At 45.1% G+C, this 18,007-nt stretch overlaps 1 protein-coding gene across 1 annotated transcript in view; it reads right to left on the bottom strand.

Annotated features, from left to right (window-relative positions):
- Positions 1–1,679: 1,679 nt before the first annotated feature.
- Positions 1,680–18,007, bottom strand: part of LOC121559863 (reticulon-4 receptor-like 1) — a 191,573-nt gene continuing 175,245 nt past the window's right edge. The window contains exons 2-3 of the mRNA XM_041872934.1: positions 5,418–5,869; positions 1,680–5,190 (exon numbers count right to left, since the gene is read on the bottom strand). Of these exons, the coding sequence (XP_041728868.1) occupies positions 4,201–5,190; positions 5,418–5,869 (1,442 nt within the window). The 3' untranslated portion in view covers positions 1,680–4,200. The remainder of the gene's footprint in view (positions 5,191–5,417; positions 5,870–18,007) is intronic.

Here is an 18,007-nt window from a genome sequence, read left to right as displayed (position 1 = left end):
GCAATTTCTCGCATGGAATAGCCTTCATTTCTCAGAACAAGAATATACGGACGAGTTTCAGAAGAAAGTTATTTGTTTCTGGCCATTTTGATCCTGTAATCGAACCCACAATTGCTGATGCTCCAGATACTCAACTAGTCTCAAGAAGGCCAGTTTTATTGCTTCTTTAATCAGCACAACAGCCTTTTAAAATGATAAACTTGGATTAGCAAACACAACTTGCCATTGGAACACAGGACTGATGGTTGCTGATAATGGGCCTCTGTATGCCTATGTAGATATTCCATTAAAAGTCAGCCGTTTCCAGCTACAATAGCCATTTACAACATTAACAATGTCTACACTTTATTTCTGATCAATTTGATGTTATTTTAATGGACCAAAAAATTGCTTTTCTTTCGAAAACAAGGACATTTCTAAATGACCCCAAACTTTTGAATGGTAGTGTACCTCCAAGTGAAAAACACTGAAAAGTCTTGAGTCATTTAGCATTGGTTATGGCCCCATTTATCCTGTATAGCATACTTTTGTCATAGGCATCCATACATTTAGACTATCGTTGTTTCTAGGGCAGCAGTAGATTTTGATGAGTGTGATTGGTTAATGGGGTGTTGTGTCTGGCTCTCTGAGATTGCTACTAAATGTGTAACCAATGATTGCCCTAGTGAAGCGAGCAGTAATATGGAATGGCTTGTGTAGCTGTAAACTGCTTAATTGTCAGTGTCATTTCCTAATGAGTTGGCAATGATGCTGTTAAGGAAATGGTGGCATCGTTTGTCAGCATGGTTTTATTCTCTATACTTCACCCTTATCACTCCATGATGCCTCTACTGAGAGGGACTGCTAAGTGGAGTTGAGTTTATAGCGTATGATTTCAACTGCGGGAAGAAATATAAAGTGCCACACAGTGACAACTGTATATGTGGTAAAGGTGATATTATAACCAAGCCTGCAAATCAAATGCACAGTATAGCTCCCTAGAGTGTACAGTATCTGATGGAATAATATTGATGATACAGTATGCTCTAAAAACAAGGAGTGTTTTCTCAGTCCAGGGAGAGAATCAGAAGAACACATTCTCTCCGTAACACATTCACCTGTCTGTCTCATGTAGCTAGTGCCGAGGGGGCTTGGTGGGCTTGCAGAAGTACAGCCTGCGTGGTTGGAGAGCTCAATATGCATTTATATAGGTCTGGTGAAGGGCTTTTAGGGTGTTTTGTTAAGAGAGTGAGATATGTGTGTGTGAGGGAGAGAGATAGGACAGGAGAGACAGAGAGGAAGAGCGAGAGAGAAGACAGGAGAGAGGGGCTTGATGGAGCTAGAGCCCAATGCTATTAGATGCCAGAGCTACTCATTAATTTTTATGTAATTCCGCAGCATCCTCAACGATGCATAAAACTACGTACCCCCCCCCCCACACTTTTTCGTTTAACAGAATATTACAAATAAAAAAATACGAAATTGCACACTTACTTGTGGATCAATTTCCATCATGGTGAGAGAGGTAGAGAAGAGGAAATATAACTGATGTTCTAAAGTTCCATTAATAATAATAATAACCCTGAATATCTACAGATTCACTGTGACACACTCATAAATACACTTAGTGCCCTTTAAATGATTTATTGAACTGCAGTGTATCATACCGAGCTATGTGTTTCACTGACTCTGTACAGAAATCTGTCTGCATGTTGGCCTACAGTAGTCTGTGTGTTTCTTTTTGTGTTTTTGGTCAATACATGTCACTTACTGTAATGCTTTGGGCCTGCTTTCTTTGGTCAATTTCTCTCAAATAAAATCAATTTCTTAATGATGTGTGTGTTGAATATGTATACAAAGCCAATCGTTGAGCCAGGGAGATGTCTCTATTTGTAGAAAGCAGCCAGTTTAGCCAGCAGTGTCTGATGAGGGGAGACAGATTGCAAAGTAGTGCACATTCTGAGGGGATACAGGGAGGAACAAGACAAACTTGCTGACAGAGCCAATTTCAACCATAAATGAATAATAAAGAGATAGACAAGGGAGGATCAAGCCTGACTACCACCATCTCCAGGGCCTACTGCACAACCTTGTGTAAGCCAGTGTCTGAATACTAAATAAACACAGTCAACCAGTCATCTTTAACATAAGAAGATATAGATTTTAATATCTTTATAAACATTTTGTACTATTGTTCTTTGATAACGACTTATTGAACCATTCAATCATGGCAAAGACAGGAGATAGATGGGGAACAGTAGGAGGCGGAACTGAATTGTGCATTATTTTATCAGATAAAGGGGTTGAGAGGATGTAACAAAAAAAAGAAAACATGTTCCTTTTAGTAAACCCCAAAAAATGAAACGGTAAATGAATTTAAAGAAAGATTATTCCCTCATCAGTGGAGCAGAAACCCTGTTTTCATTGTTGATGATGTCATTAATATTGTTATTCTCATAATAAATGTTTAATATTAGAACTGCAGTTAGTTAGTCCTCTTGTTGTCATTGTTAATAGTACAGTTCACATCATTATTATTACAAATATTGTCAATTTATCGTTGTATTTTCCGGAGGCACAAAAGCTCCAGTAGTCCAGGGAGATAGTAGTCCAGCAGTAGTCTGTCTGTCCGTTTGTCTGTCCATCGTCCTGTTAAACCCCCTGCTACTTTAGAAGCGATTGTCTTTCTCTTGGTTCCCCACATCCATTGACAAGAACAGCAGTCAATGTAGAGAGGTGTTTTAGCAGTTCTATTATTTCCAAGAGAGCGGTCCACGTTTTTCCATGAATATTTTTTTTTCTCTTATAATATTTTATTCATTACAGAAGTCATTTAAGGTACATATATTGTTTTTGTTTCTTCTCTAGTCTTGTTGGCCAGTTGTTTTCCTTTGATGTCCATTGATTAGGAAAATATAAATGTTCCTCACGTTCTCAATGAGGAGGGGATGCCCACACTGAAGAGTGTTCTGTTCAGTGAAGCTGAGAATACCCAATCTGACCCTTAACCCCTAAGGCTCCGGCCCCAGGCCGTAACCCTGTACCCTGTATAGGGCTCCATCTCTAGGTCCTCTTTACGTCTTGGCAAAATCAAACAAACAACTGAGACAAGAAATAGACAGATCCATCAATATTCACAGCTTTCTTCTCCTGGGGGATACACACTGGTTTTTGAAGGAGATGGGAGTCGACCACAGTCCCACTCACCTCCATACAGATAATTAGCAGCTTGGGTATATTAGCTTAATATGTAGTAGCACATGTAGAAAATGAAATGGAGCATGTAGAAAGACAGGACATTTAGACGCAGGAATTAATAAAGCAGGACGTAAATATTGTAGAAACACTAAAGTAGGTAGAAGATGTATACCTAGATATGTAGCTTGGGGTCAATGTTACATGGGCATGGAGCAGAAGTTACCTAGCTATCCTACTGTAGCTGGAGCTGACTGGTCTGTGTGTGTGCTGCACTTTGCAGTGCTGTTTCTGTAGTTTTCCATTACTTTTGCTAAGAAGTGAGCGTTGCACATTCCTGTTCTGATATGGAATTATGATTTATGACCGGGCAGCTTGCTGCTTATCTCCCTGTTGATGAGCAATACCCTCGGATACCTCGCCCCAATTCTATGCAGCCGCTATTGGCAAGGAATGTAATAAAAAACTTCAGGCAAATAATATGAAACACAAGATTGGGCTAGACTTCTCTGTGTGTGATGGTTTCTTTCACCACGTCATCTGTTTTCTAATTCACCCCCTCAATAAGGATTTACAAACTGTGAACTGATCATTAAAGCTGGCTTCAACACTTTTCCCTTAGAGCCTAACTATCTCATAGCTAAATTGTTGCATTTCAACATCTCTTTCTTTTCCCCCAAAGTTTGGTTATCTGTGCTCCAGCAGAGTCAAAGACAGACTCAGACAGAAAGAGGAAATGAGAACATAATGGCAACAGTGGCAGTGCAAGCGTGTTCTGTGTTTTCCTTTCGTCTTTCCTCACTCCCCGTCCCTCACACAGTGGCGTGAGTCTTTTCACATTTGATGTTGATGTTTGAAAGTCTATTTCAGAGTCTAAACAGCTCCCTACACAATGTTTTACACACACAACCACACATACACACACACACACAAAGTACACACACACAGGCCTTGGTGTGCAGGAGCTAGAGCAGGTCTGAGGACTGCACTGTTGATGTTTAGCCAGTATCTATCCCCCACTCTAGGTCAGCGGAGAATATGGGCAATGGTCATGAGCAACAAAGCTCCCAGTATGGCGTTGGGATGTATTAAGGGCTGGGAGAACGTGGCCCTATTGGTGGCTTGTTGTACCCCACTTGGGGGGCGAACAGTGGTCTGGGGAGGGCACTTATGCTTCCTCCGCGTGACGGTGCCATCCGGGGACGTGTGGTCATATTTGCCCCCTTCAAAATCAGGCGAGGAATACTCCTTATCGGCCATCTCCTTTAATGTATGCACCTCGTTCTGCCCCTTCCCCTTGCCTCCCCTGACGCGCTGGCGGGTGCAGTTCCGAGCGCGGCCTGGCCTCTGAGGGGGCGCCACCCCAGGCTGTCCCTCTGAACCCGGGCCCTCCCCGTTTATGGATGGGGGCGGATGGGGCAGAGGCGAGGGCGGCGAGGGATAGTGTGGTGCCTCGTTGTGGTGAGGGCGGTGGGGGTGGGAGTGAGGCGGTGGCACCGGGTGTGGCTCCTTCTTCAGTGATACCTTATCAGTCCCGGCCCAGGTCTTGCTCTGGTGCAGAGACTCAGAGCCAGAGCAGTTGGGGAAGTCCTCCTTGCGGAGCTGCTTGAGGTCCTTCCCAGCCAGCTCGGCCGGGGCCTGGCAGCCAACGGACGAAGTAGAACCTCTGAAGCGTTTGAGCCAGTCCCACAGTGACATGGCCTTACAGTCACACTCCCAGGGGTTGTCGTTGAGGCGCAGGTACTCTAGAGCAGGCAGCAGTGCTAGGCACTCTCCAGACAGCTCGGTGAGTGAGTTGTTAAACAGGTAGAGGGTGGTGAGGCGACGCAGGTCGTGGAAGGCCAGGCGGTCCACCCACTGCAGCTGGTTGTGGTGCAGCAGCAGGCGGTCCAGGGCCCCCAGCCCCCGGAAGGTGTTCTGGTGCAGCGACCACAGACGGTTCCCATGCAGGAACAGGTGGCTCAGGTTGTGGAGGTCCACAAAGATGTCATCCTGCAGGAATTCCAGGTGATTATCCTGAGAACAGCCAAACACAGCAAAATGGAGAGGTTATACACCTACAGTACTCTGTAACACTGTACCTACCAACATGTTGTTTGGTTATAAGGTATGTGGCTACTATAAAGTAGGACAGAGAAACTAAAGCTTAACAGCCACGGGTATATATATTGTATTTTCAAATGTAAAATCCAGCATTGTTTCGTTTGACTCAGAGTGCCATAGAGCCCCAGTGGCCAACGTACCTGTAGGTAGAGATACTGCAGGTTGCGTAGCCCCTGGAAGATGTTACTGGGCAGCGCACTGAGCCCACAGCGGTACAGGTGCAGAGCATGGAGTCGGCCCAGTCCATGGAAGGTGTCTGCAGCCAGGGAGCGCAGGTGACGGTTGTCCCCCAGGTCCAGCTCCTCCAGCTGGGCGAAGCCGTGGAAGGTGGAGGGCTCGATGTAGGTGATGTTGTTGGAGTAGATCCACAGTGTGACCGTGGTGGGGCTGAAGTGGCCCTGCAGCAACCGGTGGATCTTGTTGTTCTGCAGGAAGATGCGCTCGTTGTGCGGGGGAATGCCTTCGGGGACGGACAGAAAGTTGTGTGCCTGGCAGCTGACGGTACTGGGCGCGGTGTAACAGATACAGTGGTGTGGGCAGGACCAGCATAGCTCCAGACCACAGAGAACCAGCAGGAACTCTAGCCCGCAGCCTGGAGAGAGGAGAGAGAGAGAGAGGGAAACGAATTAGAGGAGGTAGCTACATTTAGACTGGGGATTTGATTCTGAATTGAAATTCTGCCGTCTGACTTTGATGTCTAATTCGGGACTTGAAAGGAAAGAAGAATGTTTTTTGGAATATTCTTTTTGTGAAAGTCGAGAAAGATGAGTTGTGGGGAGAGGAGAATTACTGTAAGTGGAATCAAAGTGATAAAAGAGTGAGATATTGACTAGGAAGAAGGGACGGGTAGGATGATAAAGCAGATGGGAGATATGGAGACAGCCAGGTCAGGAGTAAACAGTATGAGGGATGATGTAGGGGGGCCAGAGCAGAGAGAGACTGTCAGATATATCTATATAAGAGAGAAAAACGTATTCTGGCCTGATAGATGAGTCATGTGACCTGTTGCTATCATAGATTTTCTGGCTTCACGGAGTGGCGTTGGGCCTTTGAGGAATTCTGCTGCTATCGAGCCACTCAATACATTACGCTCTGGGCTCGGTATCCACAACTCCAAATCCTCTGGTGTCTAAGTCGGTTACAGACTGAGGCCTGTGTTGCTCTTAAAGTCTGTTCAAGATCAGCCCAAACAATAACATGAGCTTCAGTCGGTCGCTGGATCTAGTACCTCAGGAAGTCTGATTGGATCTATATTACAGTATGGGCTTTTTTGTTCATGTACCACCTCCTGCACATACTACATCTCCGTTTTTTCTCAGTTTTCCAATATATCCTCACCTCTGGGAGATAGTAGTATTATGAGGCAGTTAATCTGTGTCCATCAGCTCACTACAACTCTACTATACTCAGAACCATAGTCAGAGGGAGAGAGAGCGAGAGAGTGTGTGTTGGTGCTATAAATTCCTTCTAATTAACCAGTCATTTACGGCAAGGATTAGAAAATACCTGTCAAAGCACACCTGTCAAAGCAGGGGGGGGGGGGATAAATGGGCTGTGGAATGCTCACTTAAACCTATGTTAAGTTTCTCAGAGACAGTCAGACTTCCTGCTGTTTGGTAACACGCTTCCATGGCCCCGTGATGTGACTTATCCATCAGCTTATCTACAGGGGGAATCAACCAATGGGAGAAATGCAGGAGTCTATCCCCTCGTAATGAGAGTCCCCATTTGACAAGCGGTGGCTGTGTTCCCTTCAATTTATTATTCAAGGCATCATGGCTCTCTGATTCACTCCTTCTAATCGATACGTTTCTGTTGCCTTTTAACTCCCTGCTACCTAATCCCAGGGCTGCTACGCTGGAATGCAGGAGCAGGGAATTACTATTTTTCAGGACAGGAGACAGCATAGACAGACGTATTTATCTGAATATTCCTGCTCTTCCCCAAACTGTGTCTAAGCTGTGACATTCAGTGTCTGACTTCACTGACCTTCAGTGGTAATTCTCAGTGTGTCTGGTCTGGTGACCATAGCGGAGTAGAGGAGAGGAGCGGTGTGCCGTGCCGTGCATCATGTTACTTGAACAGGGGCAGAAGCCTCTCCGCTCCCCAGAGCAGGCCCTGTAATCCTGTTTGTCAACTGACAGCAGTTGGGTGACAACGAACTAACTGTGCATCCTCCCAATCCACCATGCAAACATGCTCCCGAATACAGGTCCTCTCAAGGTTGAACATTGGGGAACACTAAATAGGATAGAGAACTGTGTGTAAAACTGTTTAACAGTATCCGAGGAAACTGCACTTCTGTCATCCTTTGTGGAACACACAGAGTACTGTCAGAAAGGGGGTCACAGATTTCGAAGAGTCCTTGATAGTCATGTGTCGTGTACAGGTGCATTTGGCGCCACAGTGCCGGAGGGGAAAGGACTATGCACTTTGGTCAGAGGACACGGCACAGCCACTGCCCTCTCTGCCCTTGTCTCTGCCCTTGTCTCTGCCCTTGCAGCAGAGTGGCATCAGCATCAGGACACATTTGATGGTTCACTGCATTGGTGCACGCATCCCCCACTCATACTGTAGGCCTACCAGTAAAGCACTATACCGCCCTTTCACAAAGCCAAGAGGAATGTCAAAGAGGAAAACAAGATGATTACAAAATGGAAGTACAGAAAAAACTACTTACATTGTTGTGAGAGGAAACTTCCAAATCAAATAGTGGTTATTTCCATTCCACTCTTTATCTGTTTGTCTATTTCTCTCTCTCCCTCTTTCTCGCTCCCCAATTTTCTCTTTCGCTATAATATTTACATGGAGATGTATTGAGCATGGCACTTGCTCTTTGACTAAATGTGTGGAAACATGCGGCATTGCTCCCGGGAAATAAATGAGGATATATAAAACAAATACACAGACTCAGACACAGTAAATGAATCACCCTGTTTGAGGAATATTTCAATGTATCACAATGCAGCCTATTTGAAAAACAGCTTTACATTCATAATATTGACATATTTCCTATTTACAAACGTATACTATACTTTTGCTCGCCTTTTTCCATTATAATGTATGCTGTTCTTCATACACATATACAGTATTGACATTTATCTCCTAACACAAACAACACTGTTTATGTCATACTACAATTTCACCATACTCCACTTTGTGTGGACTACATTGCTTTTGGATGCCATTTATTTAAGAGAAACTATGTTCAAGCTATGAATCATTGAATCGCTCAGGTAGAATAGTTTCCTTATCTATTCCATTATCCATCCGGTGCCTCTTCCTTTCACCTCTCAGAGCTGCCGTCACAATAAGGCCTGTGATTATATTACACTTTTCCAGGCCTTCCGTTTCTTTATTTACATTTTGCTACATGCATGTCTTTAATAGAATTAGGTATCAGCATCAGCCATGACACTGGAAAATGATGAGAGAGAGAAAAAGTGAGAGAGGGGGAGGGGAGAGGGGGAGAGAGAGGCGTAGATCCTACTTAGATAGGGAAACAATTTGAATCAGTGGCCCAGATGCTAATCAAGTTTTATATGTAAAGATCCCCCCCTTCCCCAGCATGTCAGAACCCAGAAATTGATTCTTAACTCAGATTAATCTGTTCCCTTAAATGACTGCTTCTACCCTCTTATCAAGTTTCTCTATCAACACCTCAGATAGAGAGAAAAACCAAACAGTGCAGTTGAGTGGCTTAACGTTATATCGCCTGTCCTCTCCGTTCCCAACCTCCCCTTGGACCAGGATCTGTTTCTGTTTAGCATTACTTCTCTCCTGTAGCAGAGGGAGACGGGAGCTGTTGATGTAAATGCCATGGAGCTGCTTAAAATAACCACTAAGCTTGTCTGTGTCTCGGTGTCTCCGGTGTGTGAGAAGGGAGGGAACGTGTGAGTTCCACCCTCATTCTACTTTCAGCTCCACTCAGGGCACGGCGGCATGCTGCGGCACAGTGGCATGGCGCGGCGGCTGTCTCCTCCGCAGCTGGCATCAACTAGACTATTGCCACTAGAGACCTGGCGCTACACACCTGCCACTTAACTGATCTTATCACCCCCCAAGCCATTGTGGATACACAACATGCAGACACACATATACACACGCACATGCATGCATTCACACACAACAGCCAGACAGAAAAGGTTGTCTAGGAATGACTGAGACAGATCATGTAGATAGAGTTGAGAAATGTTTGTTAGGAGAGCTATTGACAGACAGATCGATTTAAACAGAGAGGCGCTAAATAAGGATGGTGCAATACAGCTGTCATCAAATAAAAATGCAGGAAATGAATGTGTGTCATAATCATAACGGCATTGTTTGCTCACACAATGAGCCATTCAGCCTAAGTTGTATTATATAAATAACTTTGGACACACAAGTGTAGATATGCCAATAATGCCTATTGGAATGCAACAGAATAAAAGAGGTTCTGAAAGAGAGATAATGTGTTTCTGGAAATGTAGCACCACAGCTATTTCTGGTGCCGACTCTCGTCACTCCCTCCCTCTACCATCCCCCCCTACTCTCTCCACCCTCCTAGGGCCTGCCTCTCTCCCCACCCTCCTAGGGCCTGCCTCTCTCCCCACCCTCCTGGGGCCTGCCTCTCTCCCCACCCTCCTAGGGCCTGCCTCTCTCCCCACCCTCCCAGGGCCCATCTCCCTCCCTCCTCCTAGGGCCTGTCTCTCTCCCCACCCTCCCAGGGCTGGTGTCTCTCCCTACCCTACCCTCCCCTACCCACCCACCCAGGCCCGTCTCTCTCCCTGGTTACTGATGACAGGTGCTGTTAATAGCTCGTTACGGGGGAGAATGATTTAACAGCCCGCTATTGGTCCTGACGGTTGACCCTGTGACCCCGCGGTCACCCAGTCCCTTTATTCCTAGCCGTAACCGAGGGGGAAAGAGATAAATAAATGAAGAAAATAAAATGGCTCTGGTCCCTAGACAGTGAGAAGTGACTGTGTAGAATATCAATGAAACACAGTTCACACTAAATTTGCCCTCATGAATAACACATCTCTGCTAATAGGAAGGGATCGGTCTGCCTGTCTCTCTACCCACCATTACACTGGACAAACTCAATTTCCTGTTTCTCTCCAAGGATCCTTGATAAGCGTCCCCTGCTATTGCCTGATTTCCTCCATAAAGGTGTTTACAGTCATGGTCATAGATACACAGCGTGTTGGACCACTCTAATAATGGCAAAGCAATAAACTAAGTTATTGATTGAGCAGGCTCATTCTTAGCTGTAGAGCGTCAGCTGGAAAACATGGAGTGAGAGAAAGGCTCTGTAAATGATTAGCACCCTGTGGAGCTCCGTGATGTTTTGCCTTGATAATACATTGTGTAGGTGAATGTTTTTTTGATGAAAGTGACCGTATGCCGCACTACTCATGCAATCAGCATACTTTAATAGCATATTATTCTTTCTGACTGCTCAGTCAGTGGCATCATAGGTGGGTCAGTTGGTGTCGTGGTGAACAGTGAATTACAAGTTGCAGTAGCAGGTTGCTGCTGATAAAAGGACTGTTACACTCTAATCTTTCAGTAATTTCCTCCTAGTGACAGTTCTAGGACACAAATGAGAAATGGCCTCCTAGGGTCCGAGAGGTCGGGTTTAAGTTTGACCATTGCCAACCCAGGGACAGAGTAGAAAGCCTAGGCTCCATGATACCCACACTTCACTAATGCAGTGAGGACATCATCTGTAGAGGGCTACTACTGAAGCACTGAGCAGAGGATAAAGAAGCACTCACATTACCCTATAGTTTGCCCATTACCCTGTAGTTTGCTCCCTGTAGATCTGTTGACTAGATCCTAGTGGTCGTTTAAATAATTGCTGTTATTTTCACCCAGCATCTCAAGCTTGAGGATATATAAGGGTAACACTTAGAAGTCAGCACATTCATGATGTGAAAATGATAGGCCTATATAGTGGTTAAGAGGGAATGGGAGGCTGGGGACCAATGTCAGAGAGTTGACATTTACTGAAGAGAACCTCTTAGTGTCCTCCCTCTCTCATGTCTTAAGGATCAGATTGGGAGTGTAAGGTAAAGGAACTCATTGATTCATGTGGTATGATGTCATCCAGTGTGTGGGCCACGATCAGTGCTCTCATCACATGCAAGCACACTGGCGTCAATTAGGTCCCAGTGATCAGAATGCACAGGATCCCATAAGGATGCCCATAGGTTCACAATTACTGTCCAGCCTGGCTGGCGCTACTACAGAGAACTGGCCTCGCTCCCACTCATCTCTCCTTTCGTCAGGCACCTATGGAGGGAAAGCCACAGTAATATCATGAATGCATCCCAAATGGCACCCTATTCCTTATGTAGTGCACCCATAGGGCTCTGGTCAAAAGTAGTGCGCAATGTAGTGAAAAGGGTGCCATTTGGGATTTACCCCATGGCATTGAGGAGAGGAGCAATTTTGGAGGTCCAACCCGGAGGACAGACAGGCACACTGCTCTCTGCCAAGCACCGTCAGAGCTAAATGGATGAGCATGATTGGTTCATTATTGATGTTTGTGTCTGTTAAGTGCTTTTTATATGACAACTGTTTGATACTGGAGCGCATTGGTGAAACTATGAGGCTGCCTTGCCAATAAAATGTCCTTTTAGAGTCACTATCTGGAGCGAGGAGGGGAGAGAGGGATCGACAGACAAAGAGAAAGGGAACGGGAGATGGAGGGAGCGAGATGGAGGCAGGGAGGGAAGGATGCAGCTACTCTTCCTGGGGTCCAGCAAAATTAAGGCAGTTATACATTTTTAAAAACATTCACAACAGATTTCACAACACACTAAGTGTGTGCCCTCAGGCCCCTACTCTACTACCACATATCTACAACACAAAATCCATGTGTACGTGTGTGTATAGTGAGTATGTTATCGTGTGTTTGTATGCATGTGTCTGTGCCTATGTTTGTGTTGCTTCACAGTCCCTGCTGTTCCATTAGGTGTATTTTTATCTGTTTTTTAAAATCTAATTGTACTGCTTGCATGAGTTACTTGATATGGAATAGAGTTCCATGTAGTCATGGCTCTGGACTTGGGGACTGTGAAGAGACCTCTGGTGGCATGTCTTGTGGGGTATGCATGAGTGTCCGAGCTGTGTGCCAGTAGTTCAAACAGACAGCTTAGTGCATTCAACATGTCAATAACTCTCACAAATACAAGTAGTGATGAAGGCAATCTCTCCTCCACTTTGAGCCAGGAGAGATTGACATGGATATTATTAACTTTAGCTCTCTGTGTACATCCAAGGGCCAGCCGTGCTGCCCTGTTCTGAGCCAATTGCAATTTCCCTAAGTCCCTCTTTGTGGCACCTGACCACACGACTGAACAGTAGTCCAGGTGTGACAAAGCTAGGGCCTGTAGGACCTGTCTTGTTGATAGTGCTGTTAAGAATGCAGAACATTATGGACAGACTTCTCCCCATCCTAGCAACTGTTGTATCAATATGTTTTGACCATGACAGTTTACAATCCAGGGTTACTCCAAGCAGTTTAGTCTCCTCAACTTGCTCAATTACCACATTATTCATTACAATATTTAAAATGCTTTTAGTTTTTGAAATATTTAGGACTAACTTATTCCTTGGCACCCATTCTGAAACTAACTGCAGCTCTTTGTTAAGTGTTGCAGTCATTTCAGTCACTGTGGTAGTTGACGTGTTTAGTGTTGAGTCATCCACATAAATAGACACACTGGCTTTCCTCAAAGCCAGTGGCATTTCGTTAGTAAAGATTGAAAAAAGTAAGGGGCCTAGACAGCTGCCATGGGGAATTCCTGATTCTACCTGGATTTTGTTGGAGAGGCTTCCATTAAAGAACACCCTCTGTGTTCTGTTAGACAGGTAACTCTTTATCCACAATATAGCAGGGGGCGTAAGGCCATAACACATTTTTTCCAAAAGTTTACAAAGGGTTGGTAACAGGCTGATTGGTCAGCTATTTGAGCCAGTAAAGGTGGCTTTACTATTCTTAGGTAGGGGAATAACTTTTGCTTCCCTCCAGGCCTGAGGGCACACACTTTCTAGTAGGCTTAAATTGAAGACATGGCAAATAGGAGTGGCAATATCATCTGCTATTATCCTCAGTAATTTTCCATCCAAGTTGTCAGACCCCGGTGGCTTGTCATTGTTGATAGACAACAATAATATTTTCACCTCTTCCACACTTACTTTACGGAATTCAAAATTACAAGGCTTGTCTTTCATAATTTGGTCAGATATACTTGGATGTGTAGTGTCAGCATTTGTTGCTGGCATGTCATGCTAAGTGTGCTAATCTTGCCAATGAAAAAATCATTAAAGTAGTTGGCGATATCAGTGGGTTTTGTGATGAAAGAGCCATCTGATTCAATTAATGATGGAGCTGAGTTAGCCTTTTTGCCCAACATTTCATTTAAAGAGCTCCAAAGCTTTTTACTATAATTCTTTATGTCATTTAACTTTGTTTCATAGGGTAGACAGCTGCGACAGAGAGAGGTCTCCTCAGCTGAACTGGAGGTACCTGTGACTGAGCAGAGGCCTGATGAAGATCACAATGAGAGCTCTGCGTCTCGACGCACAAACAAATAGAGAGAGAGAGAACATGAGGGAGCGAGAGAGAGAGAAGAAGAAGAAGGGAGAGACAACGACACAATTGACGGCAGCATTTTTTAGCTGTTTAATAACTGCAATTTAATTAACACAGTAATGGATGTCTTGTAGATGGTAATTCTATTTTCATATTATATTCACATTATATTCACAGCCCCATTGTCCCAGGTATATGTTTTAGTTCCACACCTAGCTTCACACTGCACACTGGGTAATGTAGTGTGTGAGAGGGCAGTTGCAACACTTCAACTTGCCCAATGCTCTAAGGATGAAGCCAGGCTATTAGCCACCAACTACATTCATTTATCATGACAGCATGAAGCTAAATGATTCAAACACATTGCGTTCCCTGTGGCGGTATCACACTGCAACCGGCCAATCTAAACTAATGGCTTGACCCAACCCATATAAATCATCTACTGTGTATATATAATGTATGTAGTTCATGCATTTCCTACAAAGTGATACAGGGAATGTGTAATTCAATTCCCATATTGTGTCCTTCCACTAGTGAGCACTGTGAACGCTAATAATTGTGTTTCAGTGTTGGGAGTGAGTTGATGGCATAGCAGTAGCTTGGTCCCTGTAGAGAGTCACGTGGTAGGGTCCCATGGGGCTCAGTTGGTAGAGCATGGCACTTGCAACGCCAGGGTTGTGGGTTCAATTCCCACGGGGGACCAGTACGAACAAATATGAAAATGTATACACTCACTACTATAAGTTGCTTTGGATAAGAGCGTCTGCTAAATGAATGTAGAATGCAGGGTCTGAGGTGTGATAGGGACATGGTGGACATAGACAGTTTACCAGACAAATTGCCAAGATGTTCTATTCATTGTATTTCTATAGTGGTGGAACAGGCCAGGGAGACTGTCTCCTGCTGGTGGCTTTTCCATTCCTCTAGTCCAGCGTTTCCCAACTCGGTCCTGGGGGTACACATTTTGGTTTTTGCCCTAGCACTACACAGCTGATTCAAATAATCTAAGCTTGATGATGAGTTCATTATTTGAATCAGCTGTGTAGTGCTAAGGCAAAAACCTAAACGTGCACCCAGGGGAGGCCCAGGACTGAGTTTGGGAAACGCTTTTCTAGTCACTGTGACAGCATATTACCATTTCACTGCTCCTCATATCTGCACTGTCATTCAGCCCACCCCTTGAACAACAGCAGCGCAGACCCAGACAGATATGGCTACAGGACTCTGCACCTGCACCATCATTATAACTAGGGCTAGGGAGTTTTTTCTGACCATGTGACCTAACCAGGAAATAGACTGGGCCCTGGTTATAATATGTGGAAACAGGGTTGTTGGCCATTCCCCGCTGTAGCTTTAAGCTTGTTTCCGGCCCATAGACCAGTCAGCTTAAATACTAAGCATAATGTGACTGGCCTGTGAGCAATTTACTCTATGAATAAACAATGTCCCCACTAACATGAATAATTTCCCAGGCACCACCACCAACATAGCCTATGTTACATACTGCACACATTAATGCCCAGCCTGGATCCCTGATTGGTTAGTGAGTTGTTACTTGGTTACTGAGGGGTAAAAAGAACAATGTGTGTTAGCGAGTGTTCCGTGAACCATTACACAACCTTTACACAATCACTTCCAACCAATCCCCTCTACAGCGTGGTGTGACTTCTAAAGGTGCTGTGTTCTAATCTCCTCCACCTACACACAACACCTAAAGCATGTGCTTCCCAGACTCACATAGAGAGTTGGGGGAATGCGGTTTTCTCCTCCATAGCCGTTGTTAAGTGATACTTGACACTTCCGCGTTGTGCTGTTTATTTCTGATCGTTTTCAAAACCTATGAAGATGTCCAGTGAAAGTAGATATGCAATTTGTTGACACCACAACACAGTACAGACTTGGATACACATTATCCCAAATAAAATAAAATTGTATTGGTCACATACACATATTTAGCAGATGTTATTGCAGGTGTAGTGTAATGCTTGTGTTCCTAGCTCCAACAGTGCAGTAGTATCTAACAATTCACAACAATACACAATAATGCAAATCAATAAAAACATCTGTTAAATTGGCTGCTCTGTTCTGCTTGTTTACAGCAGGTCATTCCATAGGGAACTGGCTGCTCTGTTCTGCTTGTTTACAGCAGGTCATTCCATAGGGAACTGTCTACTCTGTTCTGCTTGTTTACAGCAGGTCATTCCATAGGGAACTGTCTGCTCTGTTCTGCTTGTTTACAGCAGGTCATTCCATAGGGAACTGTCTGCTCTGTTCTGCTTGTTTACAGCAGGTCATTCCATAGGGAACTGTCTGCTCTGTTCTGCTTGTTTACAGCAGGTCATTCCATAGGGAACTGTCTGCTCTGTTCTGCTTGTTTACAGCAGGTCATTCCATAGGGAACTGTCTGCTCTGTTCTGCTTGTTTACAGCAGGTCATTCCATAGGGAACTGTCTGCTCTGTTCTGCTTGTTTACAGCAGGTCATTCCATAGGGAACTGTCTGCTCTGTTCTGCTTGTTTACAGCAGGTCATTCCATAGGGAACTGTCTGCTCTGTTCTGCTTGTTTACAGCAGGTCATTCCATAGGGAACTGTCGGAGGCGCTCTCGGATTGTTACGGCACCAAAATGTTTAGAATAAAGGTGCTAACATGGCAACCATTCTAAAACCTGGCTCAACTCTCTGTATGGCTCTGGTGCTTCCTATTGATCACCACCATCCCTTGTATCTCTCTAGTCAACACTTGACTAACACTGGACATCATGGTCTCTCCTCTATCTGAATGAAAGGTCAGTAAAAGCTTTTTAGATTAATGAATGCGTGCGTCTCTCACCACCAATCAGGTCAAGGGACTCAAGCCACACATCCTTGAGCTGAATGAGACCATTTTCCAACTCGCTTCTTTCCTTCCTACCCATGTCATCCCTGCCTCACATGATTCCCTTCCCTTAAAGAACCTGGCTGCTTGCTGCTTAAATAGATGAATGCTTACAGCAGCTGCCTTGCATACAAACCATTTATGCGCCCTAGATTTTACAGATCAATTATTCAGTGCAGGTGAGTTTGGTTCTCTGAGCATGAAATGTTTTTAAAGACACACACAATCGTATGCGCACACACGCACACACACACACACTGTATACTGCACAACCCACACACACACAGAGCAAGCCGGAGCCATGTCAGCAGTAGATTCAACAGAAATCTCTAAAGGAGCTAGCAGAAATCTGAAATCAAGCAGAAAAGTGAGGGGTAAACAACAGTCCATTGTTGCTCATTAGGGGAAGAGAGTGTGTTGACTAGGAGGAGCAGGGCCATTACTGGCATAGGAGTGATCTGAGCTGACATGGAACCTAGAGGGAGGTGGCCCTTTCCCTGCAGCTACAAGCCAAGACCTACCAGAACAACATGCACACAAGTCGCTCTTATCCAGAGCCACTTACAGTAGTGAATACATATATTTTGAGACTGGTCCCCAGTGGGAATCGAACCCACAACCCAGATGTTACAAGCGCCATGCAGTACACTCCCGCACCAACAATCAGAGCGCACATAACTAAGGCAATATACTGCAATATAAGTCCACTGCAATAACAGAAAAATGCCCACTCTTCAACAAATGAGCTCGGAGAGAGCCTTCCAGACTAATTCCCTTGGCAAAAGGAAAAAAGTTTTCTGCATAGACATGAATATAGTTGTTTGCATACACTAATGCAATTACTTGCAACAAATATCATACTGAGTAGTCTGTCTGTAGGGTAAATAGTATAAATCTATACATACATAGCTATATCTGTTTGTGTGTGCATGCACATGTTCGTGTGAATATGGGAGGATAATGAGTACATTGAAGCGAGGACATGAGGGAGAGAAGACAGAAGGAGGGGGTAGGGAGGGGAGAGAGGGGGGAGGGGGGAGAGAGGGGGAGGGGGAGAGAGGGAGTAGGGAGGGGAGAGAGAGGGGGGGAGAGGGAGTAGGGAGGGGAGAGAGGAGGAGGGGGGAGAGAGGGAGTAGGGAGGGGAGAGAGAGGGGGAGGGGGAGAGAGGGAGTAGGGAGGGGAGAGAGAGGGGGAGGGGGAGAGAGGGAGTAGGGAGGGGAGAGAGAGGGGGGGGAGAGGGAGTAGGGAGGGGAGAGAGAGGGGAGGGGGAG

Source organism: Coregonus clupeaformis, chromosome 5 (genome assembly GCF_020615455.1).
Source record: "Coregonus clupeaformis isolate EN_2021a chromosome 5, ASM2061545v1, whole genome shotgun sequence".
NCBI classification, from domain to species: domain Eukaryota; kingdom Metazoa; phylum Chordata; class Actinopteri; order Salmoniformes; family Salmonidae; genus Coregonus; species Coregonus clupeaformis.
This window is presented reverse-complemented; position numbering and strand designations above follow the sequence as displayed.